Below are 27,470 nucleotides of genomic sequence, written 5' to 3' on the forward strand. Positions count from 1 at the left end.
TATGACACCTCCTAGTATTTCACACCAACCTAATGAAGTTTACATACTTCGTGAAGCGCTTTATGGTCTCAAATAAGAACCTTGTGCTTAGTTTGAGAAGTTCTCTATAGTGATTACTTAGCTTGATTTTTATCTTAGTAATCATCATTCAGCATTGTTTGTCAGATGTACAAGTGCAGGTCATATTCTTTTATCATTATATGTTGATGACATGATTATTATTAGTGATGATTCTGATAAAATTGTTTCCTTGAAGTCTGAATTGACTCATTATTTTGCTATGAAAGACTTGAGTATACTACGCCACTTTCTAGGCACTAAGGTCGCCTATTCCCCAAAATGATATCTTTTATCCCAGTCAAAGTATATATTTGATCTTTTTGAGCGTGCACATCTTACTGATAATAGAGTCGTTGATACTCCTATTGAGATTATTGCTCGATATTTTCCATTTGATGGCTCACCTTTGTCGGATTCTAATTTGTATCAAACTATTGTTGGAAGTTTGGTTTATCTCACCGTGACTTGTCCAGATATCGTGGATACTATTCATGTACTTAGTTTGTCGCTGCACCAACTATAGTTCATTGGGTTGTTGTTATTTCTATTTTCAAGTATTTTTAGGGCACTCAATTTCAAAATTATTTATTTCCTTCTACTTCATCTTTGGAGCTGTGTGCGTAATCTGATGTTGATTGGGCTGGTGATCTTATGAATTGTAAATCTACCATTGACTTTTGTATTTTTCTTGGTGATTCCCTTATTTATTGAAAGAGTAAGAATCAAGATGTTATTTCTAAATCTTCTATAGAAGCTGAGTATCATGTCATGACCTTAACTACTTGTGAGATAGTTTCGTTACGTTGGTTGCTTGCGGATATGAGTATTTCTCTTCGTTAACCTACTCTGTTATATTGTGATAATCAGAGTGATATTCAAATTACGCAATTCAGTTTTTCATGAGCTGAAGAATCATATTAAAATTGATTGTCACATTACTCGTTATTATTTTTATATTGACATCATCACATTAACTTTCGTTCCTTCAAATCTACATATGATTGATATATTTACCAAGGTATATTCCACTTTACGTTTTTATTTATTGTCTAACAAACTCTCAATATTTCTAGCTGTAGTATCATGCGTTTGAGGGTATATATTAGATTATATATAATTATTTATATTTATTTTTATATATTGATACGGATGTAGCATAAGGGCATAAGAGAAATAAGGAGGAGTGGGGCATTTTAGTCATTTCACATTTTGAGGATTTTTGTATGAAAGGGGGCATTGTTCATGAAGAGAAGAAGGTCTTTTTCCGCCGCTAGGAGAGAAAGGAGCAGGCGTGTTGGTCCGCCGCCTCCGGTGGTCTAACTCCGATACCGGCTGACCATTCCAGTGCAACCCTCGCGTATACATGCCAGCGCCTCACACACAGGGACGTACGGGACAACCGCCGCTCCTCCCCTCACTGCCGCTGACGCCATTGAGGAGGATCACCACCACCTCTAGTGGGTGTCGCTGTCTCCAGCGGGCGTCGCCGCCTCCGACAGGCATCGCCGCTAGCAGCCGCTGCTGCCTCCGGCAGGCGTCGTCGCTAGCAGCCGCTGCCGCCTCCTCCCGCGGCCATCGCCGCCGCCCCCTCCCGGGCGAGCGCCGGCTCCAGCGGTTGTCGTTGTCTCCAGCGGACGTCGCCGCCTCTCGCGGGTGCCGCTGCCTCCGGTAGGCGTCGCCGCCAGCAGCCGCTGTCGCCTCCTCTCGCGGCCTCTCGCAGGCATCGCCGCCTCCGACAAGCGTTGTTGGCCGCTGCCGCCTCCTCCCGCAGCCATCGCCGCAGCCGTCCCGAGCGAGCGCCACCTCCAGCGAGAAACGTTGTCTCCAGCGGGCGCCCGTGGGCGTCGTCGTCTCCTGCGAGCGTCGCGGGCACTGCCTCCTCCAATAGTCGCCGCCACTGTCGCCCCCAACGGCCGTCGTCGCCCTCCGGCCAGTCATCGCCTGAGTGTTTAGCTTTCGTATGATTTATCTATTTCGGCCCGCGAGCCGATAGGATGTTCGGCCTGTGAGTCGATATGGTGTCCGACCAATCGATATGATTCCGGCCTTTGAGCCATTAATATGTTCTTGCTCCTTAGCTCCGTGGGATCTTCGGCTTGCATCATCCCCAGTTCTGCGTCGACTCAGTTCTCCATATAATTTGATCCCTCAGGCTATAGAAAGTCCCGCCCCCGCGGGCCAAGGTACAGGGAGGTTATCGCTCCCCTTTTTATATATGATATTCATATTCATCATTATATTTCATATTAAAGGAAGCTAACTTTGGACAGCTTATCATCTCTGCCCGTTGCGACGGGCCAAACGTTACGACCAATTCATCAGTCCACCAAAGGGCGCCCCCCTCCTGCGGGACCAGGGTACGTCATGGTACTCATTCTTTTATTTATTTCATTGTTCTACTATTATTTTGTTGCTTATATATATTCGTGGGATCCGTCTCGAATATCGGGGTACTAGGGACCGAGGCAACTCGGTTGCTGACCGCAGGTACTGTTGACCAAAGGACTTTTGATGATTTGGTCAACACAGAAGACAACTCACCATCTGAGTCATAGAGATGCGGTCAACATTCCAGACACATCACGCCGATAGTTCCGTCTTCTCATATTCTCGACATGATCATATCTTTTAGAATAATTTTCTTTTTCTATTTATGTATTTATGATTTAGGATTTCTGAGTTTAGTTATATAGGGTTTTATATTCTGTATTTCTACAATTTCTTGTTTTTTTTTTGATTGAATAAGATGGTTAATTTTGTCTTATTCTTAATTTGTACACCCTGATTTCACAATTCATCTATCCATCTTAGTCTGATTGTCTTAGTACGAAATCCCAATTTCCATTTTTATAAGAGCATTTTAGCTAGTTCTTTATTTTTCACCTCAACTCCACGACAGTTACTTATATACATAAATTTCAAACTGGTTTGACTTTGTTAACTCTTGTGCCTTATCTACTATAATCAGATCATCTATCTTGATTTGCTCTAAAGGCTGATTAACAAGAGGCGCCAAGTTCCATATTTGCAGTTAAAGCAACTATTCTCTTGTGCCTTAACCCTAAATTCCCATTTATAGGAGTAGAATAGCCTTAATTTACCTAATACAACTGAGAAACGAAAAATCGATTTGTTTTTCTTTCCTTTTAAGATAACTCTGTGTACTAAGGTAACTCTGACTGAGTGCACATGAATTCTATCACAAAGGCAGGGAATTGATGAACAGTAACACCCTCGCGATTCAATGAGAGGCAGAAAATTGACCAAGAAACTAACATGTAAACAGACTAGGAAGGAGCTGAGGGGTCATGCAGTGCTGAGGCACCTGTTGGAATCCTTCCCCTCCCTCACTGTATCCAGTTGCTTGCCTCGTATCCTCGACTTGCATGGGCGTGACTTCGGCGTCTTCAGCCTCCATCGGCTCAAGTGCGAACCCACTGAAAGCCATGGCAGCTTGGGATGGCGCCCATGGAACAATAGCTAAGGAGCTGGAGTCAGCTTCTGTCTCCTCTTCCTCCGCATGAAGCCTCTGGTTCCCCGGATTCAATACATGATCTGCGAAAATGCATCTGTTAGAGGAGACTTTTTCTGAAAGAAAGAAAAATCGATTCTTTCCTGGTGAAAGAGCGGATGTAAAAAAGGAATGGATGATTCTGAGCGATTACTTTTGAGACAGGGAATGAAGTGCGAGGCGACACGAAGAGAAAGATCTGTTGAACCAGGGGACAAGAATAGTGGTGATTCCACGGGCTTGTAAAGAACGATAGCTCTCTCCTCGTTGTAGGAAGGATATGGAGGTGAGTCATCCTCGTGAACAGATTCCCAACTCGGCATGACAATATCGCTAACACAAGAAACAGGGTCATCGAACGTCATGGCGGATGCTGTCTCAACCAATCCCATGGTCGGTGGCAACTCACTGGCATCCTGCGGGAAAGTATAGGGGAAGATTGAGAACTTGAAAAAAAAATTTGATAAGAAGAACTTAAGATGCACATCTACGTTTTAGACAATTTGAAATCCAGTATTTATCTCATGGTCGATCAAACGTCAGAGAAATCGAGAAATTTCTCCCTGCATTTTTTACTTCTTGTTAAGCAAGAGTTGAGATTCTTAGGACGGATTTATACTCTAAACAGTCATTCTTTCGAGAAAGGGCGACATTGGGAAGCGCCGAATTGGGAAACAGGGACTGCAACGCGCAAAAGCTCTTCAAAATCCGCATCAAAATGTCACAAATTCGAGGGGTCAATCGCCACTAAGAAACAAGCGTCGACAAAGAAGGGGGAAACCATAAATCAGAATTCAGGGAGAGCAGCTTCCTTACCAATCTTCGTATCTTCCTCGCCGGTGACGAAAGCGAGAAATCCATAAACTCGTCGTACCCCTCTTCCAACTCCTTGCGCTTCATCTTGCCGCACCGGCGCTCCTCCTCGCCTCCGATCTCCGTCGAAATCCTAATCTTCCGGAGCCGAAGCCAACCCAATCAAACTTCCCAAAAAAAACGCTCACTCTCTCGCCGGTTCAACGCAGGGCCAGTGACACGGAGGCTCCCCCCGCCATAAATGGAATATAAGAGCGATGGGCGGATCGGTGGTGGGCCCATCGAATGATCTCTGGAAAGCTCCAGAACTCCGTAGAGGATTCGGTCTGTTGAAATGGGCCTGGGCTTCAGCAAATCGTTATGGATTAAATAATTTAAATACCAAATCGATTCAGATTCGTACCTGATTGCGGTTGGTTGGTCTCGCGGAAGTCCCCAAATCGCGGCTTCTTATCAATCCAAAACCCTAGCGTCCCAAGGTGCGTCATTTCGTCTCCCGATCCCCCCCCTCGATTCCTCTCGATCTCTAGTCCTCGATCTTGATTTCGCTGTGTGTCGTTGGCAGGTGGACGACGATGGATAACTTGGATGCGGAGATCGCCAAGGCTCAAGAGGAACGACGGAAGATGGAAGATGTCGCCATGCTCACCTCCGTCACCTTCGACGCCGACCTTTATGGTGCGGGTCCTGACCGTTTCGAGGGCTACGAGCGCTCTATCGCTGTTAACGACGATGAGGAGGAGCAGGACGGTGACAGCCGCGAGCTAGCCCGTCGGATGGCCTCTTACACCGGCCCTAAGTCTCTTAAGGAGATCCCCAGGGCAGGGGCAGATGGCGACGAGGATTCTGGATTTAAGAAGCCCCAGAGGATCATCGACCGGGAGGATGACTACCGGCGCCGGAGGCTTCAGAGGATCATTTCGCCTGATAGGAACGATCCGTTTGCTTCTGGGGAAGCTACGCCGGACCCTGCGGTTAGGACATATGCTGATGTGATGAGGGAACAGGCCTTGCAGCGGCAGAAGGAGGATATTTTGAAGGAGATAGCTAAGAAGAAGGAGGAGGAGAAGAGCAAGGCTGCTGCTGAGCCAGCCCCTGCAGCGCAAAAGAGGAGGAACAGGTGGGACCAGTCGCAGGAGCCTGATGACGGTCCAGTTAAGAAGGCAAAGCCCAGCTCGGTGTCTTCGGATTGGGATGCTCCCGATTCCACCCCTGGGATCGGGCGGTGGGATGCAACACCGACACCAGGGAGGGTTGCAGATGCGACACCCTCCGTCTCTCGCAGAAACAGATGGGATGAAACTCCTACACCCGGGAGACTTGCTGACGCTGATGCAACTCCTACCGCAGGTGGTGTCACCCCTGGTGCTACGCCAGCTGGTATGACATGGGATGCTACCCCCAAGCTTTCTGGGCTTGCAACACCAACGCCTAAGCGCCAAAGATCGAGATGGGATGAGACTCCTGCTACAATGGGCAGTGCCACACCATTACCGGGCGCTGCGACTCCTGCTGCTGCTTTCACCCCTGGTGTTACTCCTGTTGGCGGTGTTGATCTTGCGACTCCAACCCCTGGTGCAATAAACCTTCGAGGTGCCATGACTCCGGAACAGTTTAATCTGTTGCGGTGGGAAAGGGACATTGAAGAGAGAAATAGACCGTTGACAGATGAGGAGCTGGATGCTATGTTCCCACAGGAAGGGTACAAGATATTGAATCCGCCTGCATCCTATGTTCCGATCAGGACTCCCGCAAGGAAGCTCTTAGCTACTCCTACTCCAATGGGTACGCCACTTTATTCAATACCAGAAGAGAACCGTGGGCAACAGTTTGATGTCCCAAAGGAGGCACCTGGGGGTTTGCCGTTCATGAAACAAGAGGATTACCAATACTTTGGGGCTCTACTGAATGAAGAAGAGGAGGAACAGCTTTCTCCTGAAGAGCAGAAGGAAAGAAAGATCATGAAGCTATTGCTGAAGGTGAAGAATGGTACTCCACCACAGAGGAAAACAGCCTTGCGACAACTTACGGATAAGGCTAGAGAGTTTGGAGCTGGTCCACTGTTCAACAAGATCCTGCCTTTGCTCATGCAGCCAACTCTTGAAGATCAAGAGCGCCATCTTTTGGTAAAAGTTATTGACAGGGTTCTATATAAGTTGGATGAGCTGGTCAGGCCCTTTGTTCATAAGATTCTTGTGGTTATAGAGCCTCTTCTAATTGATGAGGATTATTATGCCCGTGCTGAAGGAAGAGAGATAATCTCCAACCTCAGTAAAGCAGCTGGTCTTGCAACTATGATTGCTGCCATGAGGCCTGATATTGATAACATTGATGAGTATGTGAGGAATACGACAGCACGAGCTTTCAGTGTGGTGGCGTCTGCTTTGGGAATTCCTGCTTTGTTACCATTTCTGAAGGCTGTTTGTCAGAGTAAGAAATCTTGGCAAGCACGGCACACTGGGATTAAGATTGTCCAGCAGATTGCTATTCTCATGGGATGTGCTGTGTTGCCACATCTTAGGTCTCTAGTGGAAATTATAGAGCATGGTCTTAGTGATGAGAACCAAAAAGTGAGAACCATTACTGCCTTGTCACTAGCAGCACTTGCAGAAGCATCTGCTCCATATGGTATTGAAAGCTTTGATTCAGTGTTGAAACCTTTATGGAAGGGTATCAGATCTCATCGTGGAAAGGTTCTTGCTGCCTTCCTGAAGGCAATTGGTTTTATTATCCCTCTGATGGATGCTGTTTATGCAAGTTACTATACTAAAGAAGTCATGATTATCCTTATCCGTGAGTTCCAATCACCTGATGAAGAAATGAAGAAGATTGTGCTAAAAGTTGTCAAGCAGTGTGTCAGTACAGAAGGGGTAGAGGCTGACTATATCCGCAATGATATTCTTCCTGAGTTTTTCAGGAATTTCTGGGTTAGGAGGATGGCACTTGACCGCAGGAACTACAAGCAGCTTGTGGAGACAACTGTAGAAATTGCAAATAAGGTTGGTGTGGCAGATATTGTAGGAAGGATAGTGGAGGATCTCAAAGATGAGAGCGAACCTTATAGGCGTATGGTGATGGAGACAATTGAAAAGGTGGTGGCTAACCTAGGAGCATCAGATATTGATGCTAGATTAGAAGAACTTCTTATAGATGGGATCTTGTATGCCTTCCAGGAGCAGACGAGTGATGATGCAAATGTTATGCTTAATGGATTTGGTGCAGTGGTTAATGCTTTAGGCCAGAAGGTCAAGCCTTATCTTCCCCAGATTTGTGGTACCATAAAGTGGCGTTTGAACAACAAGAGTGCCAAAGTTAGGCAGCAAGCTGCAGACCTGATATCACGGATTGCCATTATCATGAAGCAGTGCAAGGAAGAGCAACTGATGGGTCATCTGGGTGTTGTCCTGTATGAGTATCTGGGAGAAGAATACCCTGAAGTCTTAGGTTCCATCCTGGGAGCACTTAAAGCTATAGTCAATGTCATTGGTATGACTAAGATGACACCACCTATTAAGGACCTACTTCCTCGTCTGACACCAATCTTGAAGAACAGACATGAGAAGGTGCAGGAGAATTGCATTGACCTTGTTGGCAGAATTGCAGATCGAGGAGCAGAATTTGTGCCAGCTAGGGAGTGGATGAGGATTTGTTTTGAGCTTCTTGAGATGTTGAAGGCTCACAAGAAGGGGATCAGAAGAGCTACTGTTAACACTTTTGGTTATATTGCCAAGGCAATTGGGCCACAAGATGTTCTTGCAACACTTTTGAACAATTTGAAAGTGCAGGAGCGTCAAAATCGTGTATGCACTACCGTGGCTATTGCAATAGTTGCTGAAACATGCTCTCCTTTTACTGTTCTGCCAGCTCTTATGAATGAGTACCGTGTTCCTGAGTTGAATGTACAGAATGGTGTTCTTAAATCTCTCTCATTCCTCTTTGAGTACATAGGTGAGATGGGTAAAGACTATATATATGCTGTTACACCACTGTTGGAGGATGCTTTGATGGACAGGGATCTGGTTCATCGTCAGACTGCTGCATCTGCTGTTAAGCACATGGCTTTGGGAGTTGCTGGTTTGGGTTGTGAGGATGCACTTGTTCATTTGCTTAATTATGTCTGGCCCAACATTTTTGAGACTTCTCCTCATGTTATTAATGCTGTAATGGAAGCTGTTGAAGGGATGAGAGTTGCACTTGGTGCAGCTGTTATTCTGAATTATTGCCTTCAGGGCTTATTTCACCCTGCAAGGAAAGTTAGGGAGGTCTACTGGAAAATCTACAATTCACTTTACATTGGATCCCAAGATGCTTTAGTAGCTGCTTATCCCACACTAGAAGATGACGGAAATAATTTGTATAGCCGACCAGAACTTGCAATGTTTGTCTGAATGATATCTACATCCATGTGCCTATGGTCTGCTGCTGCTGATTTGTGATCATGTAGGTTTGTAACTTGTTTCTCATTTGGTCCTTTCTAATAATTATATTTCTGAATTATAAATTCTACAATGATGTTTCTCATGTTGCTGCATCATTTGAAGGTAATGCTAGAAAGTAACTTCTTTTTTTGTTATTGCTTCATTTTCCAATTAAAAACATGCTTTATGTACAGACTGGCATACTAGCTTACAACATAATTTCTAGTTTTGATGTCTCTTTATAACTAGGTGCTTTGGGGTGTTCCTATTTGGCAAATTATTTGTTCTTGTCAACTAAGGATAGATTTTTTTTTTTTTTAATTTTTATTTTCTTCCTTAGCCACCTGATCGTGGTCTTTGTTGATGTCATTCATTGATTGTGGTGTATAGATGGATATTTTCTTAAGAAGTTTATGCTTTATAATCATTGAACATAAATTTATGAGGTTTTTGAATAATTTTTGTTTTGTTCTATGCTACTGTCCTTTAACATCACTTAACATTTTACCAAGATCTGTGTTTTATACTGTTTGTATATTATTGAAAAATGGATTAATTGAGGATCATATCATGGCTGCCCATAGCAGTATTGATATTGAACATTCCAATGTCATATCATGGATGTCCATATCAGTGTTGATATTGAACCTTCCAATATCTGTTTTTTTGGATCAGTAGGATTGGAGGGGACTGAAATTCAAAACAAGTTTATTTAATGAATGGGAACGAAAAGGAATTTGAAAAATCTCTAAGAATGATGGAACTTTGTATTATATTATCAGATTCTTAACTATGAATGACAATATATTTATGATCTCTCTCATATGTCAGTATGCTCTAATGTTTTAATTAATGTTATTATCATGTCTAATATTTTAATGTTATGCTATATTTCTAATATTGATAGTTATTGATATCATGTCTAATAATTTTTAATGATATTGTCGTTTTCTTTATTTTTTTATTTTATAATCTAGGTGTTTGGGCTCCTCCCAATTAATCTGGAGCTAGACGGTCACTTATCGAGTAAATCCGGAGCATTGTTTATGCACATTAAGGTTGATCTTCAGAATATTCATCTCTATTGAGATTCGAATCGTAATCCTTTTATTTGTTCATCCAAGTGCTTGTCATTGTTGGGTCTTCTTTCCGTGCTAAGGGGTTAATAGCATTGTTTTCATCTGACTATTGTCCTTTTTTTATTGTTTTCTTGCATAGTGTATTTGGGATTATACTAACCTCCTAATTTTCACCTTTGTAGGACGCTAAACTGCCTTCAAGAGCTTGGGACGGGAGGACACTCGAACTCATGACTAATGAGTACATTTTAGTCAATTTCGACTTTTTGACGCACCAGTAATACTGCTATGATGTGTATTTTTGTTATTTTTCAAGAGAGTAAACTTGTACGTGAAAGAAGATTTCCACACCAAACTTTGGTTATCAGCTATTGCCTGTTTGAAGTAAATTCTATATTATTATTACAGTAAACATGTAGTTTCGATTACCTGAATTTGTTTTGTATGGATCTTAGTGAAATTTCTTTGTATGGATCTTAGTGAAATTTCGCTAGCTTCATCTGTACCGATTACTTTCACCAGCAAGATAAGCTTTGCGATTAACATCTTTAATTATATGTTTAGCTTGTCGTAAAAGCATGAAAACTGACAGGCTAAACTTTTTATCTTCAAAACTTTGAAGAGCGTAGCTTGTATATTAAAAGTTCTTTCTCCCATGTACTCTACAAGTAAATCAAATCAAATGAGGTTACAACAGCGTGCAAACATATATATCAAAACATTTGAACTAGATTTGAGCTGCCAATCAACCACTTAGAATAGCATGTGGTACCTACCATCTCTTAAACTTGGTAAGCAAGTGCAGAGGAATGAGCATCTCATACAATATCGACAATTGAGAGAGATGCTACTTCAGTAGTAGACATCGTCTACCTGTACATAGTAAAGGTCAGGTAGCGATAGTTCATACTCTCAACAGAGATCCAGAGAAGAAAAGAAAATCTAAATGTTCATCAGTCAACATGGAAAGAGGAGTGGAGAAACATCTCTGCATAATTTATTGTCTGAAAGAACAAGCTTGCTCATCTTTTCTTCGCACCATAACAGCTGCTCCTTGCTGAGATGCGCCATCCTGAGAACCCTTGATATGACTTTGATGTCTATTAGCGCGAATAGCAACTCCACTTCTTCCTTGGTTGAGGGCCAAGCTTTCTTCCTCCATGCTCTCTTCCTTTTAAACAGCTCCTTTACTTTCATCTCCTTCTGCATTGACAGGAGTCGTTTACCAAATTACTGTATGCAGCGCAATCGAGAAGGATACATGAGATTAGATGGATGTATGGAAATCCCAGCTTCTTAATCTACCATAACTAAATATGGTGGCGTACAAATACTAAAATATGCCAAACAGCCAAAAGAGAGTTTTAGTTTGCGAAGAATGGCATACATGTAACTTGAGAATTAAAATTAACCATGGTGACATAGCATATAGCATATGCTATCACACATGCAAATTGTAGATGTGGAAGGCAATTCATGTTCTACGGCTTGATTTGTTGGGGAAAAAACTCTACTAATATACTTGGAGCTGGCAAACTCAGAATGCATCATGGAGAGCCTCTACTTGATCAGCAACTGAGACGAATGGAAGCATTAGAGGTAGATAGGCATGCTAAAATGCTTTTTTATGAATCAGTAGTAGAGAGGCTGGAAAGAAAACATGATCGCTGACATTTTGCACTTGAAAAGTTCAATAGTTCAGGGTTTTTTTGGCTAAAGAATCTTCTTCATCTGGCATACCTTTTCAAGTGAAGCTCGAACTTGTTGAAGGGAGCCTCGAGGGCTATGAGCCCAAAAGAAACTGCTAGTTTTTTTCTTGTCTATATTCAGAAAGTGGAGGAATGTTAAGATTGAATCCCCAATTATCTTAATGAGTTCGGTAGCCAGAACTGGCTCATCCAAATAATCATCCACATTTTCTCTCTTTTCCAAACCTGAAAAAAAATAAGAACAAACCAGTCAATAGAAAAGGTTACAGTTTGATTTGTGATTTCATGTGATGTTTTTTATATTATGAAAACACAATAAATAGCAAAAGACCCCTATTATACAACTTGGACACTCAAATATTCAAGTCGAGGATAATTTTATGAAGTTTGCTAGCTGATACTCATCCAGCTAAGTGAATCAGAGAAATATGGATGCAACTTAACAAAATAGAAGGGCAAATGTTACATTAGAACCAACATGTCATACACATGGTAGAATTATTCTTAAATCTGATGTCGTAATAAAACAGTGGAATGAAAATAAATCTTCTGACGGGCTACATTGCCTGACTGAACTAACCATGGTAAGTCATGCATATAGTATTTGTCACTGAACTAGCAAAGCAGATCACATAAGTGATGACTTTAATAGAAAAAGGCATAAAATACTTTGATCATCAGTTATGTGTTACCTAGGAAATTTGGGACTTGAAGAAACTTAGATTGCAGACTCCGAGAGTTGGCATAAATATCCACTCTGGATCCTTGGTCGAAAGGCTCATTCTCAACAAATCTCTGCAATAATACCTGGAACTGCTGAAATGCTTGTGCTGCATAGCCATAGGAGCCAAAATGCTCAGACTGCATCAATATCCTCTGGTTGAGTTGCAAGTACTGACAATGAAGTGCTTCCCAACTTAAAGAGACTTGAGCAACATAGGCAGCTTCTAAATTTTGGCACGGATCGTCTTGATCCAGTTGCTGCAGGTACTCACATTCCTTTGTATGTTCATCTTGCCTCTTTAAGGAGATGTTGCGGAGGCCCAAAGCTATTTCCTTTGACGTAGGTCTTCGAGACTGGTTTGGCATGCCCAAAGATTCTGAAACAACATGTATTTATAAACATAGTTCAATGTAAATGTAGAGAAATTCACAACAGCATCGAAGTGTCATCATAATATGTGATTGTATATCGAGGGAAACCAATAACAGCTACTTAAAGATTTATCAAATCAAATTTAACTACAAAATTTGATATCTGCAAAAAACGTAAACTGAGTTTAAGGTTCAAAGTTTTATTAAGTTCCCCATTGAATATTCATGGAGAATATGGTCTGTTGGAACAAGTGAATGAGCTCAATTATATGATCAACCAATCAGATAGAAGTAGATCTTGCAAAATAACATTAAAATTTAGTCTAGAGAGTGTAAGAATCCAGAGTCAATTCAGCATTAGCTAATGCCATACCAGCTTCTTTGAGATGTTCGGCGATGCATTTGTCGAAGAACAGCATCCTTTGAGTGTACTCATCGTGCATTTTATCAAACCCATAGTTTGGATAAGCATCACCCATGTCCGACTCCCTCCACCCACTCGAGCTACTCTCCTCCTCTTCTTCTTCTTCCTCTTCCTCCGGGCACTCTTCTTCCGGTATAAGAACCAAGAAGCCGTTCTTCCTCAGCTGCTCCAGCCGCCGCTTCACCTCATTCGTGATGAAATCATCGTCGTCCTCACCCTCGTCCCCGTCCGAAGCAGGACCAGCGGCAGAGGTAGGCTTCGGCATTGCGTCCAACGTCTCTTCTTTTGACTCCGACGACCGATCACACTCGTGATCCGGATCTTCTCTCCCCGTGAGCTTACCAAAGCGAGGAAGGGAAAATCTTCTCGCTTTAAGGAATTCCATTGAATCCCCCTCAAGAAGACGGAAGATCGTCAAAAGAAAATAGCTTCCGAAACTACAACCCAACAAGATCCCTTCTTTTCTCCCGGAAAACACTAAAAAAAACTTCTAAAGAGAATATTCAAAAAAAAAAAAACAGACAGCGACAGCAGCAAGAGGAGGCGGTGGTCGCCCGCGACAGCAGGATCGGCGGCGAGATCGCAGAGGTTGAGATTGACGAGTGCTACGAAGTCTAGATCCACGGCATTTGAGGAGGAGGAGGAGGAGGAGGCAGCGCTGGAATGGCGAGCCGCTCCGGCACGCGGAGGCGAGGAGAGAGGACCAATAACCGTACGCTTTGGATACACCGCCGATTAAAGGAACGGAGGGGTTTTATTTTCTTTTTCTATATTTTTTTATTTAGGAATAAAGCCGATGAGCGCGGATTTCGAAAGCGAGGAAGAACCAAACGGAATGGTCTTTAATGGCTCCTTTCAGTCAACGCTATTTTTAAAATTTTAAATTAATTTTTAAAATATCTATTTAATAATAATAATAATAATCATGGCCACAGGGAAATCTTTCAAACATCTCTTCCCAATTCATCCTACATTCTAAATCTTTATCATCTGAGAGAGCAAAATCCTTGCCCACCAGTTTCATCTCATCTTTGTCTGATTGCTCGAATCATGCTCTTCAATTCCAAATTTGTTGATGATGCCAGTGGAGTTCATACTCCCTGAGAAGAAAGAACAGGGGAAGGAAGAGCAGATGAGACAATAAGTTGCTGGCACATGATGATGGTGTGTTCTCGTCTGGTTCTTCAGCTTCATCACCGCCGCCACCTCCTTTTCCTCCCTGATCAGGTTGGCCTGTGTAGTAATTGTGCGAGCTCCTCAATCTGCACAGTAGATTCAATTTAGTTCAGAATTAACGTTGCTAGAAATTGAACTGAAGGGAGAGAAGTGAGCGACCTGTTGAGGTCCGGGCAGAAGATGATGGTGTAGTCGTAAGCCTTGCAGGTGGAGGTGCTTGTGCCGTCGTCAAACGCGTAGCTATAGGCCCTCGGGCATGCGGCTTTGAAGATGCTCGAGTAGGGCGAGGGTTTGCAAGTGTTGGCATTGGCGAACTCGCCGCGGCAGCAGTACTCGTCCAGCCCGAATGCCTCGCATGCGCTCTTGCACGCCACCACTCCGCCGCCGCCGCCTCCGTCCACTTGAAGCTCCTTTGGACACCCTGAAAACCAATTCCAATGGAGGGGGGCGGATTTTGTTGATGTTTGGTTCGGGTGGATTTAGCGAATCGAGTTTGAATGTTCTTGTTACCGGCGTTAAGATCGGCCAGGCATCCCGTGGCGTTGCATGCCCCATGCAGCACCCTCGGCGCTGCCACGACGGGCAAATTGTACCCGTCGACGAGGCTCACGTCGTAGAAGTCGTCGTCGTCGAGCCCGTTGCCGAGCGTGATCTCGAACAACGTCACCGGCGGCACGGGCCCGGCACCGCGGCACTCCATCTGGCCGCCGCAGTCCCCGGTCAGGCACGTGCCGTTTCCGGTGTCATCGAACTGGCACCCCGTCCTCGCCCATATCCGCCCCGACCACCCCGCCCCCGCGCGTATCCGCGCAGTCTGCCCCGAGTCGAGCCGGAACCCGGTCGTCGGGAGTTCCGGCGTGCCGGCGCCGGCCAATGTCCCCGGCCAGATCGTGTGAGGACAGTTGTTGAGGACGGTGAAGCTACAGGCGCTCGATGAGAGCCGGAAGAGGAGAGTTAGCACGGGCATTACGGCGAGCACCTTGCAGGCGGCTGATGATTCCATGGGTGAAAGAAAGGGGGCGGCATTGGGATTGGGATGGAACAAGTTTTAAATGCTGGGAACTGCAAATCGGAGAGAGGAGGATGGGAAGAACAGAGCAAGGCTTTTTGAGATTGCTTTGGGCGATCCTTTGGCACATGAGAGGAGGAGAAAGTTTAGCATTTTGCCTGATCTGGGTGCCCTTGATTGGAAGCAATACCTTGGGTGTGCTTAGAAGAATTTGATCCTTACATCGATGGATAATCTGCTATTAGATGCATCAGCTACTAGTTTGTTTTTCTTTTACAATTGTTTAAGACGACTTGAGGAGCACACCCACACTTTAGTCTACGATTTGGAGGCAAAGCATCAAGTTCTTATCCAACAGAATGTATCAGTAAGGCATTTCTTGGCAATACTATTAGGGTGTGTTTCGTTTGGAGTTATTTTTGATAATCTTAGATATTCAATGATTCCCGAGTAATATTCTATGCCCGACACGTCAGCAAAAGAGTCATGCAACCCGAAATCGGAAAACCTCATAAAACTAAGGTTTTTCTTGATTCCGGGATTAACGATTTTTTTTTACCAAAAATATCCTCCGATAAGAAAAAACATAGAAAAAAGAGAAAAAATGTAAAAAAAATATTAAAAAATGTAAAAAAAATAAAAAAATGTTTAAAAAATTTTAAATTTTTTAAAAATAAATAATTTTTTTAAAAAATAAAAAAAATTTAAAAAAATATATAAAAATAAAAAAATTTAAAAAAAATTTAAAAAATATAAAATTTTAAAATAAAAAATTTAAATTTTAAAAAAAAATTAAAAATTTTAAATTTTAAAAAAAAAATTAAAATTTTTTAAAAAAAATTAAAATTTAAAAAAAAATTTAAAATTTTAAAATTTTATTTTAAAATATTTTAAATTTTTTTTTTTAATTTATAAAAATTTAAAAATAAAATAAATAAATAAAATTTAAAATTTAAAAAATGTAACAAAATAAAAATATATATAAATATAAATAATATAAAAAATATAAAAACATTAAAAAAATAAAAAAACACATAAAAAGTAAAAAATATTCAAGAAAAAGAAAATTAAAAAAAACATAAAAAATAAATAATAATAATAATATGTATAGTTGATTTTGTAACGGAGGGTAATACGATAAAATATTAAACTAAGGTATTCATTAAAACCTTCAAACAAACAAATTTTTATTGCATTACCTACGTTGAACCAAACAGCATTTGGTTATGTTTTATTCCCCATAACCTTGATTATGTGATTACCTGATAATCACATAACCAAGGTTATACATGATAACTTAAACCAAACGCACCCTTAAACTTGTAAGGTTGCAAAAGACCTCCTTTTCAGATCTCAAGAACAAAATCTGATCACTTGAATATGTCATCATTGAGCATCAAGAAACATAATATTGTATGTAGGATTGCATGATCAAAAAGCAAAAGGTAGTTTGTAGGTTTGTAGTAAAAGCACACAAACATGTCATTGTTGCATGGATCAAGAAAGGAATTTGATCTTATGTTTTGGCTTTCGAGTGCATCTGTGCTTAAAGAAAGGTGAGACGGCATGGGGCTTCTGAAAGCATTCCAATGGGTCACTAGCATTATCTTCATCTTGGCTGACAAACAATTATGCATTTTCCTTGTCCGCAGACTCATTCTCTTCAGTGTCACTGTCATCTGGTTGAATTGATTCAGAATCTTCAGGAGTGAGATATCGGCCGCTCATCGGATCAATGGGTCGGGTATCACGCGGCCCTCCTTTACGAGCCATAGCAAGCATTGCTGGTGGTGGTAGGATCCCCGCTCGAAAGAGTATTCTTTGGACTGGGTCTGAAGGTTGTGCACCAACGGATAACCAATACCTAAACAAACAAAGGAAAGAGATCAAAGAAATCAGTTTGAAAAAAGATGCCTTGCTGCTTTAAGCACGAACATGCAGAAATTTGCATTTCAAACCAATTAATAAAATGATGAAGACCGGTGGGCCATAAACTGATTCGCATCAGAAAACTTTAACTGGCTCTAAAAACACATTGCAGATAAACTAATAGAAATTTTTCTTTGAAAATTCAAATAATGGCGAAATATGTTAATCTAGCATTTGGCAGGAAATAATACAAGTGCCGCAGTTGACAGAAACAATGGCATGCCCCATCGATGTTAGGACACTAAATTCTGAAAGGAACTCTGCTCTGAAGTAATTTAGTATAACAAAATTGCACCTACAGAGTAGTGCACAAAGGAAATGAAGCAAACAGCTATTCAGCACATCTACTTGAGGGGAAAGGAACCCAAATAGCAAAGAAGCAAAATTCCAATGTTTACTTCAGTAGAAGGAAAAGGGGTGAAAAAAACACTTTGAAGCTCTTTTCTCCACATTTGATCATTCCAAAAGTGGTCACAAGAGGAGAGGAAAAGTGTTGAAAAGAGTGATTTAACCCTGCACTTCATAGGAATGGCAAATTCGAAGGCCTAGTTTGGCTATGTTATTGCTCCTTTTCTCTCATTTCAAGTAGATAAAACAGAAGAAAAAACTCTCCTTTACCTCTCCCACTCTTCCTCACCACTGTTCCTTTCTTTCCCCTCTTCCCCTACTCAAAGTTCACATACCCTCAGATCGAATTGGACTACAAAGAATTACCATATACTCTATGAGAAATCAACTGCAGGAATACATAAACGCTACCAGATGTAACAAAAAACCCAAACACAGGTAAAGACTTCTAAAACAGGCTTTAAATGTAAGGTTGCAAAAACATTGGATAAATCATTTTAATAGATTATTTAGTTCACCAAAGATGGCATCTGTGAAGTAAAATAGAATAAAGGAGTTATACATACAAATGTCATCACACCGTGGACCATTCAAAGATATGAAGATACTTGGTCCAAAAATAGATTACAGAAGAAAAGACTGGATCGTAGCAGGATAATTAAATGATCACTTACTTCACTTTGTCAAAATTCACTCCCATCCTCTTACCACCATCTTGCCCTGTTAAACATATTCAGAGCCAGTAAGATAGCTAGAAGGCCAAAAAAAATAACACAAAAAAGAGGTACAAAAATAAACATAAGCTGCCTAATTAAAATAAATCACTTAGGGCCTGCTGTGTGGTCCCCTTCCAAATCTGCCGAAGCAACTGCATATGTGGCCTGAGCTATTCAAGACCACTGTTCGGAAGGCAAAGAGATAGGAGGGCATTGATGGTAGAAGGGAGAGGAGGTGTGGACTTCTAGATTGCGAAGAAGACATTAACAAGGTGCAGTGCAACTAAGAAAGCCTACTCGTCCTGTGACTGTAGCGCAACTGCAAGACCTGTGACCTTCTTTTGTGGTGGAGAATAGTAAGAGATAAAAGTGGCTGGAAGCAAAAGGGAGGAGCCACGACATTACATCAGACCTGCGACCTCATCTAACAAGAAACTTCAACAGCTGAATTTGAACCAACTGGGATGGTTCTAAAACCAAATTAAGAACAAGAAAGCCTAAATTAAATTGATAATTGAGCAATTCGTATATATAGTAAATACCCACCGACCTGGCAAAGGGTTGTAATAGCCCAAAATTTCAAGATGTCTCCCATCTCTCTTAAAGCGACTGTCTGCAGCCACAATTCGATAGAAAGGCCTGTTCTTACAGCCAAACCTGGCAAGACGGATTCTGACAACCATCTTTTTCTAACTTAAACACAAACTACCTACAGAGATTAAGATCTCAGTTAATAGCCAAAATGACATGCACTGCTACTTGCTAATCTGGCATGACAAGGATGACTATGAAGAAGATGGCATGCAAACAAAGTAGGTTACAGACTCGATAAAAAAATTACCAACCTTTACCTATTAAAGAAGTTGATAAAATTAAGGCCAAATTATATTTAATAATAAACTTAGAACTTAGCAGTCATGATAATAGTGCAAATATAGGTTTTTCTTCCATAAAATGATCTCATAACACAAAGCAAGAACAATCAACTAGGCTACTGTTTAGCTTGAGCACCCATAAGTTAAGGGTTGAAGGATTCGAACAAATTCTTCATGCAAAAGAATATGTGAAACCATCCGACACTATAAATTGTGGTTAATTTAAATTTGTAAGTGTATTCGGAAAAGAACAACTTTAATTATCAAAATTTGAGAAAATAAGAAATATTAAAATGTTAGAAAATTATAGATGACAATCGCTTTCAGTGACTGCAACATCTAATTTTAAATCAGTAGAAGAAAACAAGCTGCGAGCCTAGCCTAGCAGGCAAAAGCTTTGAGATAGCCACAACGAATGTTCAAATAAAAAACAGGCTTTAGGATTTGTATTCAATGAAAATTGCACAAGATAACATCATTAAATATGCATTCCAATTTCTATGATTCAACATATAAGAAGATGATGAACGGACGCCATCTGAACTTTGCCGTGATGAGATGCAGTATCGAAACCCAACCAAAATCAAAGAAAAGAACAAAATAAGCAGGAAGCGAAGAAAATTTACACCAGAGAGATCAGGTAACTTGCTTGAACAAAAAACGGACACTTTGGGCAAGCGAGTAAAAGAGAGAGAGGACAGACAACCGGGAGAAGCTATTTCGTCTTCTGCAGTAGTCCTGCAACAATCCCAGCACTCCCCCTAACAGCAAAAAAGAAGAAGAAGATGAGCTGGTGATACTCCAAGCCTGACAAAGCGGCGGAGAAGAATCTGTGCGGAGGAAGACCAAACCGCAACGCCTCTGCCTCCGGTTCGATAGGGAACCTGAGCCGCAACTGCAGTTTGCAATTGCGATGTGATACGCCGATGACCAACCAAAACGTCCCCAAAACCCTAATCTTCAGCCCATATATGGGGCCAAAGCCCAAACAATCTGCCCATAATTAAGCCCATATTTGATGTGCCACTAGACTTAAAAAAACACAATTAAAAAAATAATTTTATTTAAAAAATATTGTAAATTGTTAAATCTTTATAATTAGAGATTTTTTTTTATTAAAAAGGCCGTTTACTATATTTATTTAAAAAAAAAAATCTGTGAGAATTTTTATTAGGAGAAGATGGGGAAAATCTGTTAAGCGGTGTTAAGTTGTGCTATTATTAAAAAGGTTTTTAAGGGCATCCGCTGGCCTGCGTCACTCTCTTTGGCAGCCTCGTCGTCCGAATCGATCTCCATGGCGCACCGGCTGCTGCGGGACGCCCAGGCCGATGGATGGGAACGCTCCGATTTCCCCATCATCTGCGAGTCCTGCCTCGGTGACAACCCTTACATTCGAATGGTACTCTTCGATCTTTATCTATCTCTGTGTAGGAATTCGATGTATTTGGTCGGAAGCATCGAACTGAAATTAAGGCAGAGCGTCGCAGGTTATTGTGAAGTTATGTTGCGTCTTTGGATTTTACATGCCGGGAGGAAGACCTGAGTTAGCGAAAAAAAAAAAATCTGCGTTTGGAAGGCTTGATTTGGTCGCACTGGGCATACTATTGGATTTAGGTTTTTTTGGGCGCAAGAGCTTGGGTGCTCTGAAGGGTAGCCAAGCAGATCCATATGATGGATCGAAACGCTAACAAGGTCTACTGGCCGTCAGACTGATTTTGACCTTCTCCTTGGTGTTATCTAGGGTTTCGTTTAGGGGAACACGTGATATTGTTTCTTGAGTAGCGTTTGGATCTGTCAATTGCTGCTTGGATTGAGGCTCATAATTCATTTTAAGCATTTAGTTCGGCATCATATACCATCTTAGTATTGTCACTGATAACTTCTAGGATAAGGACAGCGTTTTGTGTGTGTTTTCTCAAAACCAAAACTTTACTAGCCGAACCTGTCTTTCATGGATTTTAGTTAGTTATAAGTGTTATCAGGAAATCAATATCTTTATATCAATAACTTAAAGAGGAGACAATAACCAATGCATGGAAGACTAGCATGTGCTAGGATTCACATTTTGGAGCCTTTGATAAATATATATTAATGTTTGGAATAGATCAGATTAACTTAGTTGTTCCAGTACTGTGCAGCTGATATTGAATTTCATGTTCTTGTTTTAGCGTCCATTGGATGATCTAGAAGTAACCTAATAAATGTTTGCTTCATTGTGATTTTGCAGACAAAGGCTGATTATGACAAGGAATGCAAGATCTGTAAGCGGCCATTTACTGTCTTCAGATGGAGGCCAGGACGAGATGCAAGATACAAGAAAACTGAAATTTGTCAGACTTGCTGTAAGCTGAAGAATGTCTGTCAAGTATGCATTCTAGATCTCGAATATGGGTTGCCAGTTCAGGCTCGGGACACCGCACTTGCTATAAACTCTAATGATGCCATTCCAAAGAGTGATGTGAATAGAGAGTACTTTGCTGAAGAACATGATCTCAAGGTATGCTCCATTAAAAGCTCATCTTTGTAGTTTTTCTATTTGCATCTACCATTAGATTAGATTTCTGCTGGCTGTATTCCACTTATGTTTTTCTCTTTCGGTTTATTTGGTTACATTAGACTATATATTTTGGTCATGAATGTGCTTTGTCAGAATTGTTTACTTGCCTTCACACTTTTCTTAGCAGTTGTTTTTCTTTACCATAGTCGACATTTGGCTTGTTCAACAGTAAGGTTAACAGAGATTAGTGACAATTGACCTATTACTTGTTATGACACAAAAGGAAATTTGTGTTTGATCTCTTATCAACAATTTAATTGTATAGACGAACCCAGTTGTATTGATAATCTGGCACTTGCTTAAGAAAGTGTATCTGAGAAACCTTTTTGATTGTTGTGCTGCCACCATCTTTGTCCATGTTGAAATATCCTCCAGGTGCTCGCTGGCTCTCTCAGAGTCTCTCCAACAGTGAGATCCATTGCTGCTCATAAATTGCATCTATATTCTATTTAAACTGAGAGGAGGGAAATTCAAAGAGTACATGGAAAATAAAACCCAGCTGCATTTCTTCCATTCAATTTTCAAATTAATGTTTAGTCATGACAACGACATTCTTAAAGGATAGAGGGAGCAGCTGCGTACTTAAAGTATGGAGGGAACAGTTCTGTGATGTTAATAGATTCACTGTTATTTAATAGGTTTTCTAGAATTCATTTTAATTTTTAAGATTGCCATAAGATAGTTGATGTGGCAATAGAGGATGAAACTTCAACATTCTGTTTTTATAGTTTATATAGAGGTTAGGTTAGGATTGTGTAAGTTAACTAGAAATAAATTCAAGTTTGTATTGGTTTAAACCAAATTGAGACACCTGCTGAATTATGTGCTTATCAACGGTAGTGATTGCAATTTTGGTACTACAAATCAGTCCAATTAAGAAAGGCACCACTTCATTCTTGGGTTAAAAGAGAATAGGTTCTGGTGCAGCTAAAAGCCTAAAGGTGCAATTTTTAGTGAGACATTAAACTGTAATCTAATAAATGTTAAAATGTAAGAAGAACTTCAGCAGAGGATGGATGGTGGGAAGAGGATAATATTTTTTAAGTAGTCTGTTTTGGGGAGCGCTGAAATTTTTTCTTATCTTAGTGTTGGTTATCTGCTGGACTGGGATACCTAATGATATATGCTTGTGTACAATTCACCATCCTTGATCAATGTTGAACAAGCAATAAATAATATACTGGCTTGGCTTGCGGCAAATTTTGCTGATTGTCTGAGTCTAGCTGTTGTTTGGTTTTGTTTTTTTAGCATTGAGCCAGCTTGAGTTTTTTGCTCTTTATATTTTTTTATTTTCGTGTCTTAACGCCTTTACATTTTATTTGTTTCAGGCCAGAGCTGGCATAGATTATGATTCTTCATATGGTAAAATGCATCCAAATGATACTATTCTAAAACTTCAAAGGACAACTCCATATTACAAAAGAAATCGAGCCCATGTTTGTAGTTTCTATATGCGTGGAGAATGTACTCGTGGTGCTGAATGTCCATACCGACATGAAATGCCTGAAACCGGTGAATTAGCTCAACAAAACATAAAAGATAGATATTATGGGTACGTATGATGGCTAAATTTTCATTTGTAACATACACTATATTTTGTGAAGCGAAAGGGATGAAATTTTTAATTTGGAAATCCATATATAACTTTTTTAGGTTTGAAACTAGTTAATCTATTCCAGTATAGATAGTAATGACATAGTGGACAATAGGTTACTTGGTATCTGAGACATGGGGTATGGATCCAGGAGTTTGGCTTCTCAATTTCTGAAAGTCCATATTGGTATTGTTACACAAATCATAATGCACATCAAATACTGAAATTGAATCATTTCTGTATCTGTCATCCTCACTGGCTATTCTAGTCAAATGCATATCTAGTTCCTTTTGCTTAGTTGCTTCCAAAATCCAATGCATATCTAGTTCCTTTGGCTTATTTGCTTCCGCATTGGAAATAAAGTCCATTTCACTATTTGGTTCTAACCGGTGTTTTTTAAAACTGAACCAAGTCTTCTGGCTCAATCGGTTAGCTCGAGAACTAGAGGCCAAACCAGTTTGGTTGTAGTAGATGTATCATGGTTAAATCCGGTTTGGGACATTTCATCTAGAAAAACAAGTTCTCTGGTTGCTTTTGTTTATCATCACCTTCATTAATACCTTGTTTGTATAATTGCATCATTTGTCAAAATAAGTCTGATCTAGAAGAATGACCATGTGAAGAATTTTTTGAATATGAATCAATAAGTTTACTTATGGTTTCTTTGGGAAGGGATGGTTTTGAATTTCAATTTTTTAATTGAAGTGAAAAAAATATATAACATTATTTCTGGAGTTTGTAGGATGTAAAATTATCTCGTATTCTGCAAATTGCTTCTGGCAATATTGTGTTGAATTCTATTTATTTGGCTCAATTTTTTCTTTATTATTATATAAAGTGAATGACCCTGTTGCTATTTTTTAATTGAGTCTAAGAACTAATGATGGTCTTTTCTTCAGAGTGAATGATCCTGTTGCTATGAAACTTCTAAACAAGGCTGGGGAGATGCCCTCTCTAAATCCTCCTGATGATGAAAGTATAAAGACCCTTTATGTCGGTGGACTTGATGCCCGAGTCTCCGAACAGGATCTGAGGGATAACTTCTATGCCCATGGTGAGATAGAATCCATTAGGATGGTGCTTCAGAGAGCATGTGCATTTGTAACTTACACCACAAGGGAAGCAGCTGAAAGAGCTGCAGAGGAGCTCGCCAACAAGCTGGTCATTAAAGGTGTTCGACTGAAGCTTATGTGGGGGCGGCCTCAGGCCCCAAAACCAGAGGGAGAAACATCGGATGATGATGCTGCAAGGCAAGGAGTTGCATTTCATGCTGGGATGCTTCCAAGGTCCGTTATATCTCAGCAACAGAGCAACCTGCAGCCTCTTCCGCCTGGAACTGAGAATCATATGCAGCCGCCACCTAACTATTTCAACATTCCTGCACCACCGCAAGCTACACGGTTGTTCTACCCTTCCATGGATCCTCAGAGGATGGGTGCTGTAATCCCCTCACAGGAGGGAGGCGATAGCAAGGGTGGATCGGAGCAGCGACCTCCTATTCATCAGGGACACGCTTATCCCATGGTTCCTTCACATCAACAAGGGCATTTCCCACCCCATTACCCACCATACGGCTACATGGCGCCGCCACCAAATTACCAGCAACAGCAGCAGCAGCAATATGCACCTTACCCACCAATGACGGCGGCTTCACGGCCACCAGCGCCTCCACTGCCATCCGCAGGACAGCAGTATCCTCAAGGCCCACCTGGACCATAGTAGTTTGTCATCCTCATAAAAATTGCAACGGTATTTTTCTAAATCACTATGGCTAAGTATGTATTATGAAACTCATTTTGGCTGGCAGGCCTGGGCAGCTTGGAATTCGTTCGTGAGCATTAAGGATCCGTTGGACGTTGTTTACGTACCATAGCTGCAAGCGAAGAACTGTTTAGTTTTGTTGTAATCTTTCAGTACCAATCTATTGCGTCCTTTCATATTCTAGTAACACAGTGGATGTGCCAAGTATATGGATGTATTTTTATCACATGAAACTGAAGTGTTCAACCGGTCCAGTTTGCAACAGCGCCCAGTCTTTGCAGATCATGTTAACATCAAATATATTTATTGTCGTTTCTTTATTATTCATATTCTTTTACTAACTATTAATGTCTCTGTTCTTGTTGCCAACAACCTGTGCATTATTATTATTCAATTAAAGAGCAGAAAAGCAAAGTACCTGCAGAAGGAAGCCAACACCACTCCACCCACACAAAAACCCGCAGGTGTAGAGGAAGAATTGAATCGAAGGAATGGAATGGAATTTGAACCCTACTCTTGTCTCTCTCCGACTTCTATCCTATCGCTTAGATCCCAGACCAGGCTTTGTCTCCTCCTCTTGTTCTCTTCTCTCTCCCTTCTCTGCTGCAGAATTGAAGGTTCATTAATGCTGTTTGGTGGAGTCACTGATCGAGGACGATGGAAAAGTATGCATCGCGTAGCACAAATATTGCCTCTACGAGGAACCTCACTTATTGCTCCGCTTTGACTCCTTTCTATTCATGCTTTCTTTTCAGTTTTTCCCCTCTTCTTCTCCTTCCTCTTCTTCTCCCTTTCTTCTTTCCCGGTTCCTCAACAACCTTCCTCTGTTTTACTCAGTAACAGGAAATGAGGAGGAGGAGATCTGCAGCAGCTTTGGTTCCATTCTTAATATTGTTTGTTGTTTCTGGTGTCTTAAGTCGAGGGATTGGAGGACTGAAGCAGAGGCATGCAGTGGACGAAGAGAGACTGAAAACAGAGAAAAGAGTGGTAATCGATGCTTGTGGAATTCTTCAGGGAGAAAAAAGTGTTAATGGAAGCTTGGGTGTTGAGGAGGAGAAGAGAATGGTGCCTACTGGTCCCAATCCATTACATAATTGATCAAGGAAGCAACTTTTGATGTAACAGAGGACACGAAGGATGCTGAAATTCTATGTTTGTTTTCTTTTCTTTTTCTCTCTCTCTTTCTCTGGTTATATTGAAGCTTAATTATCACCCTTTTATTGTCCTTTTCTTTTCTTGCAGTTGTGCATATTCCTTAAGATGATAATTCTGTGTCCCTTTTCTTCTTTTTATTGAAGTTTAATTAGCACTCGTGCATAATATTAGTGATAATTACCAAAATTTTCAACAATTGAATAACTGATGCTGCTGTTTAATTAGCTCCTTGTTAGCAGAATAGAAACTAATGATAAGGGCGCCAGCTCTTTTGATGAACTTAAAATTTAATAGTTTAAATTTATCTCTTAAAAAATTAAAAATATATATTTATCTTGTTTCTATCGAACCAAACTTTTTTCTTTTGTTTTTGTGTCTTTTAAGAACTCTGAATCAGAAAGTAAAACTTACAAGCAAGAGAAACTTAAACCTGATCGACCGGGTTTTGATGAGGATACAACATTGAATATACAGATATAATAAATGCTCATGTTGCAGCAAAAAGGCAGCATCATCAATGGCCTAAAGCTTCCCCTGTTGTTTTTCCAGTACAAATCCATCCCCACCTTTAATTCCTGCGCAGCCTCCTCCACCGCCACCGCCAGTCATCATTCTTTCTTTCCCCTCGGGGAGCTGTTTATTTCGAAGGAAACAAACATTAAGCATTAAGAAATGAAAGAGATGCAATGAATGAGAGGGGGAAGGAAGGCAGAGGCCTCGGCTTCTGTGCTGAGAAGTGGAATGGAGATGCGTTTATTAAGATGGGACGTGAAGATAATGAGGGAGGAGGAGATTGTGGAATGATTCCGCCATGATTGTGAGATGGAGTTTGTGTTATTGCTTAGAGACGAACACTGAGTTTAAAGTAAACAAAATTTCCTTTTATTTATTATTTGTTATCCCTATTAATTTTGATAAGTCTTTTGAGTTGATGTTAATTTTTGAAAATCTATAATTGTAGTCAATGATATAACGACACGATGCTTTCATAATTTCTCAAACATACCAGAATCTAATTCTTAACATACGATAATCAATGATTATCAAATAATATTAGATTGATAGACCGTCTATCCTAAATACTTCTCAATTTATTCTGATATCTCTAGGATTAGGATACCGTAATAAGATATTCAGATTGTCACTTAGACATCCACAATTTGATCCCTAGTTATGATATATTTGTAAAAAAAATTTCCTTCAAATGGAGGACGCAACCAAAGAATACTAGGCTTCTGGGC

General features: G+C 40.8%; 6 protein-coding genes across 18 annotated transcripts; 2 read left to right on the forward strand and 4 right to left on the reverse strand.

The window, feature by feature from the left end:
• Positions 1 to 3,108: 3,108 nt before the first annotated feature.
• LOC121989553 lies at positions 3,109 to 4,627 on the reverse strand. Its single transcript, XM_042543658.1, has 3 exons — positions 4,388 to 4,627; positions 3,726 to 3,987; positions 3,109 to 3,615 (listed from the first exon to the last, which is right to left on the reverse strand). The coding sequence occupies exons 1-3, from the start codon at positions 4,469 to 4,471 to the stop codon at positions 3,332 to 3,334; spliced, it is 630 nt and encodes a 209-aa protein (XP_042399592.1). The 5' UTR covers positions 4,472 to 4,627; the 3' UTR covers positions 3,109 to 3,331.
• A 124-nt stretch (positions 4,628 to 4,751) lies between these two features.
• On the forward strand, positions 4,752 to 10,366 carry LOC121989552 (splicing factor 3B subunit 1-like). 4 transcript variants are annotated; one of them, XM_042543656.1, is made up of 4 exons: positions 4,752 to 4,863; positions 4,950 to 8,828; positions 9,780 to 9,860; positions 10,064 to 10,366. In XM_042543656.1, exon 2 carries the CDS (start codon positions 4,960 to 4,962, stop codon positions 8,770 to 8,772), a length of 3,813 nt encoding a protein of 1,270 aa, XP_042399590.1. In that variant the 5' UTR covers positions 4,752 to 4,863; positions 4,950 to 4,959; the 3' UTR covers positions 8,773 to 8,828; positions 9,780 to 9,860; positions 10,064 to 10,366. The 4 variants fall into 4 exon arrangements, with proteins under 4 accessions (XP_042399590.1, XP_042399588.1, XP_042399591.1 ...); XM_042543654.1 differs by having other exon boundaries at positions 4,950 to 8,824; XM_042543657.1 differs by lacking the exon at positions 9,780 to 9,860.
• Positions 10,367 to 10,511: 145 nt separating this feature from the next.
• On the reverse strand, positions 10,512 to 13,839 carry LOC121989555. 3 transcript variants are annotated; one of them, XR_006114281.1, is made up of 5 exons: positions 13,059 to 13,839; positions 12,283 to 12,690; positions 11,622 to 11,815; positions 11,269 to 11,456; positions 10,973 to 11,084 (listed from the first exon to the last, which is right to left on the reverse strand). XR_006114281.1 is itself a non-coding variant. In XM_042543663.1 (4 exons), the coding sequence occupies exons 1-4, from the start codon at positions 13,492 to 13,494 to the stop codon at positions 10,839 to 10,841; spliced, it is 1,284 nt and encodes a 427-aa protein (XP_042399597.1). In that variant the 5' UTR covers positions 13,495 to 13,839; the 3' UTR covers positions 10,512 to 10,838. The 3 variants fall into 3 exon arrangements, 2 of the variants coding, with proteins under 2 accessions (XP_042399597.1, XP_042399598.1); XM_042543663.1 differs by lacking the exon at positions 11,269 to 11,456 and having other exon boundaries at positions 10,512 to 11,084; XM_042543664.1 differs by lacking the exon at positions 11,269 to 11,456 and having other exon boundaries at positions 10,988 to 11,114.
• A 178-nt stretch (positions 13,840 to 14,017) lies between these two features.
• Positions 14,018 to 15,646, reverse strand: LOC121989556 (pathogenesis-related thaumatin-like protein 3.5). Its single transcript, XM_042543665.1, has 3 exons — positions 14,796 to 15,646; positions 14,445 to 14,706; positions 14,018 to 14,371 (listed from the first exon to the last, which is right to left on the reverse strand). The coding sequence occupies exons 1-3, from the start codon at positions 15,286 to 15,288 to the stop codon at positions 14,167 to 14,169; spliced, it is 960 nt and encodes a 319-aa protein (XP_042399599.1). The 5' UTR covers positions 15,289 to 15,646; the 3' UTR covers positions 14,018 to 14,166.
• A 1,015-nt stretch (positions 15,647 to 16,661) lies between these two features.
• Positions 16,662 to 20,123, reverse strand: LOC121989557 (30S ribosomal protein S16-2, chloroplastic/mitochondrial-like). Of its 6 annotated transcripts, none has more exons than XM_042543671.1 (5): positions 20,014 to 20,123; positions 19,866 to 19,923; positions 18,838 to 18,996; positions 18,246 to 18,291; positions 16,662 to 17,158 (listed from the first exon to the last, which is right to left on the reverse strand). In XM_042543671.1, exons 3-5 carry the CDS (start codon positions 18,968 to 18,970, stop codon positions 16,924 to 16,926), a joined length of 414 nt encoding a protein of 137 aa, XP_042399605.1. In that variant the 5' UTR covers positions 18,971 to 18,996; positions 19,866 to 19,923; positions 20,014 to 20,123; the 3' UTR covers positions 16,662 to 16,923. The 6 variants fall into 6 exon arrangements, with proteins under 6 accessions (XP_042399605.1, XP_042399604.1, XP_042399602.1 ...); XM_042543670.1 differs by having other exon boundaries at positions 19,869 to 19,923; positions 20,014 to 20,122; XM_042543668.1 differs by having other exon boundaries at positions 19,812 to 19,923; positions 20,014 to 20,122.
• A 264-nt stretch (positions 20,124 to 20,387) lies between these two features.
• Positions 20,388 to 25,401, forward strand: LOC121989554 (zinc finger CCCH domain-containing protein 40-like). Of its 3 annotated transcripts, none has more exons than XM_042543660.1 (5): positions 20,388 to 20,561; positions 21,390 to 21,659; positions 23,048 to 23,271; positions 24,213 to 25,062; positions 25,121 to 25,401. In XM_042543660.1, the coding sequence occupies exons 1-4, from the start codon at positions 20,457 to 20,459 to the stop codon at positions 25,030 to 25,032; spliced, it is 1,419 nt and encodes a 472-aa protein (XP_042399594.1). In that variant the 5' UTR covers positions 20,388 to 20,456; the 3' UTR covers positions 25,033 to 25,062; positions 25,121 to 25,401. The 3 variants fall into 3 exon arrangements, with proteins under 3 accessions (XP_042399594.1, XP_042399595.1, XP_042399596.1); XM_042543661.1 differs by having other exon boundaries at positions 20,389 to 20,561; positions 24,213 to 25,034; XM_042543662.1 differs by having other exon boundaries at positions 20,389 to 20,561; positions 24,213 to 25,031.
• The last annotated feature ends 2,069 nt before the right edge of the window (positions 25,402 to 27,470 follow it).

The sequence above is a fragment of the Zingiber officinale genome, chromosome 6B (genome assembly GCF_018446385.1).
Source record: "Zingiber officinale cultivar Zhangliang chromosome 6B, Zo_v1.1, whole genome shotgun sequence".
Taxonomy (NCBI): Eukaryota; Viridiplantae; Streptophyta; class Magnoliopsida; order Zingiberales; family Zingiberaceae; genus Zingiber; species Zingiber officinale.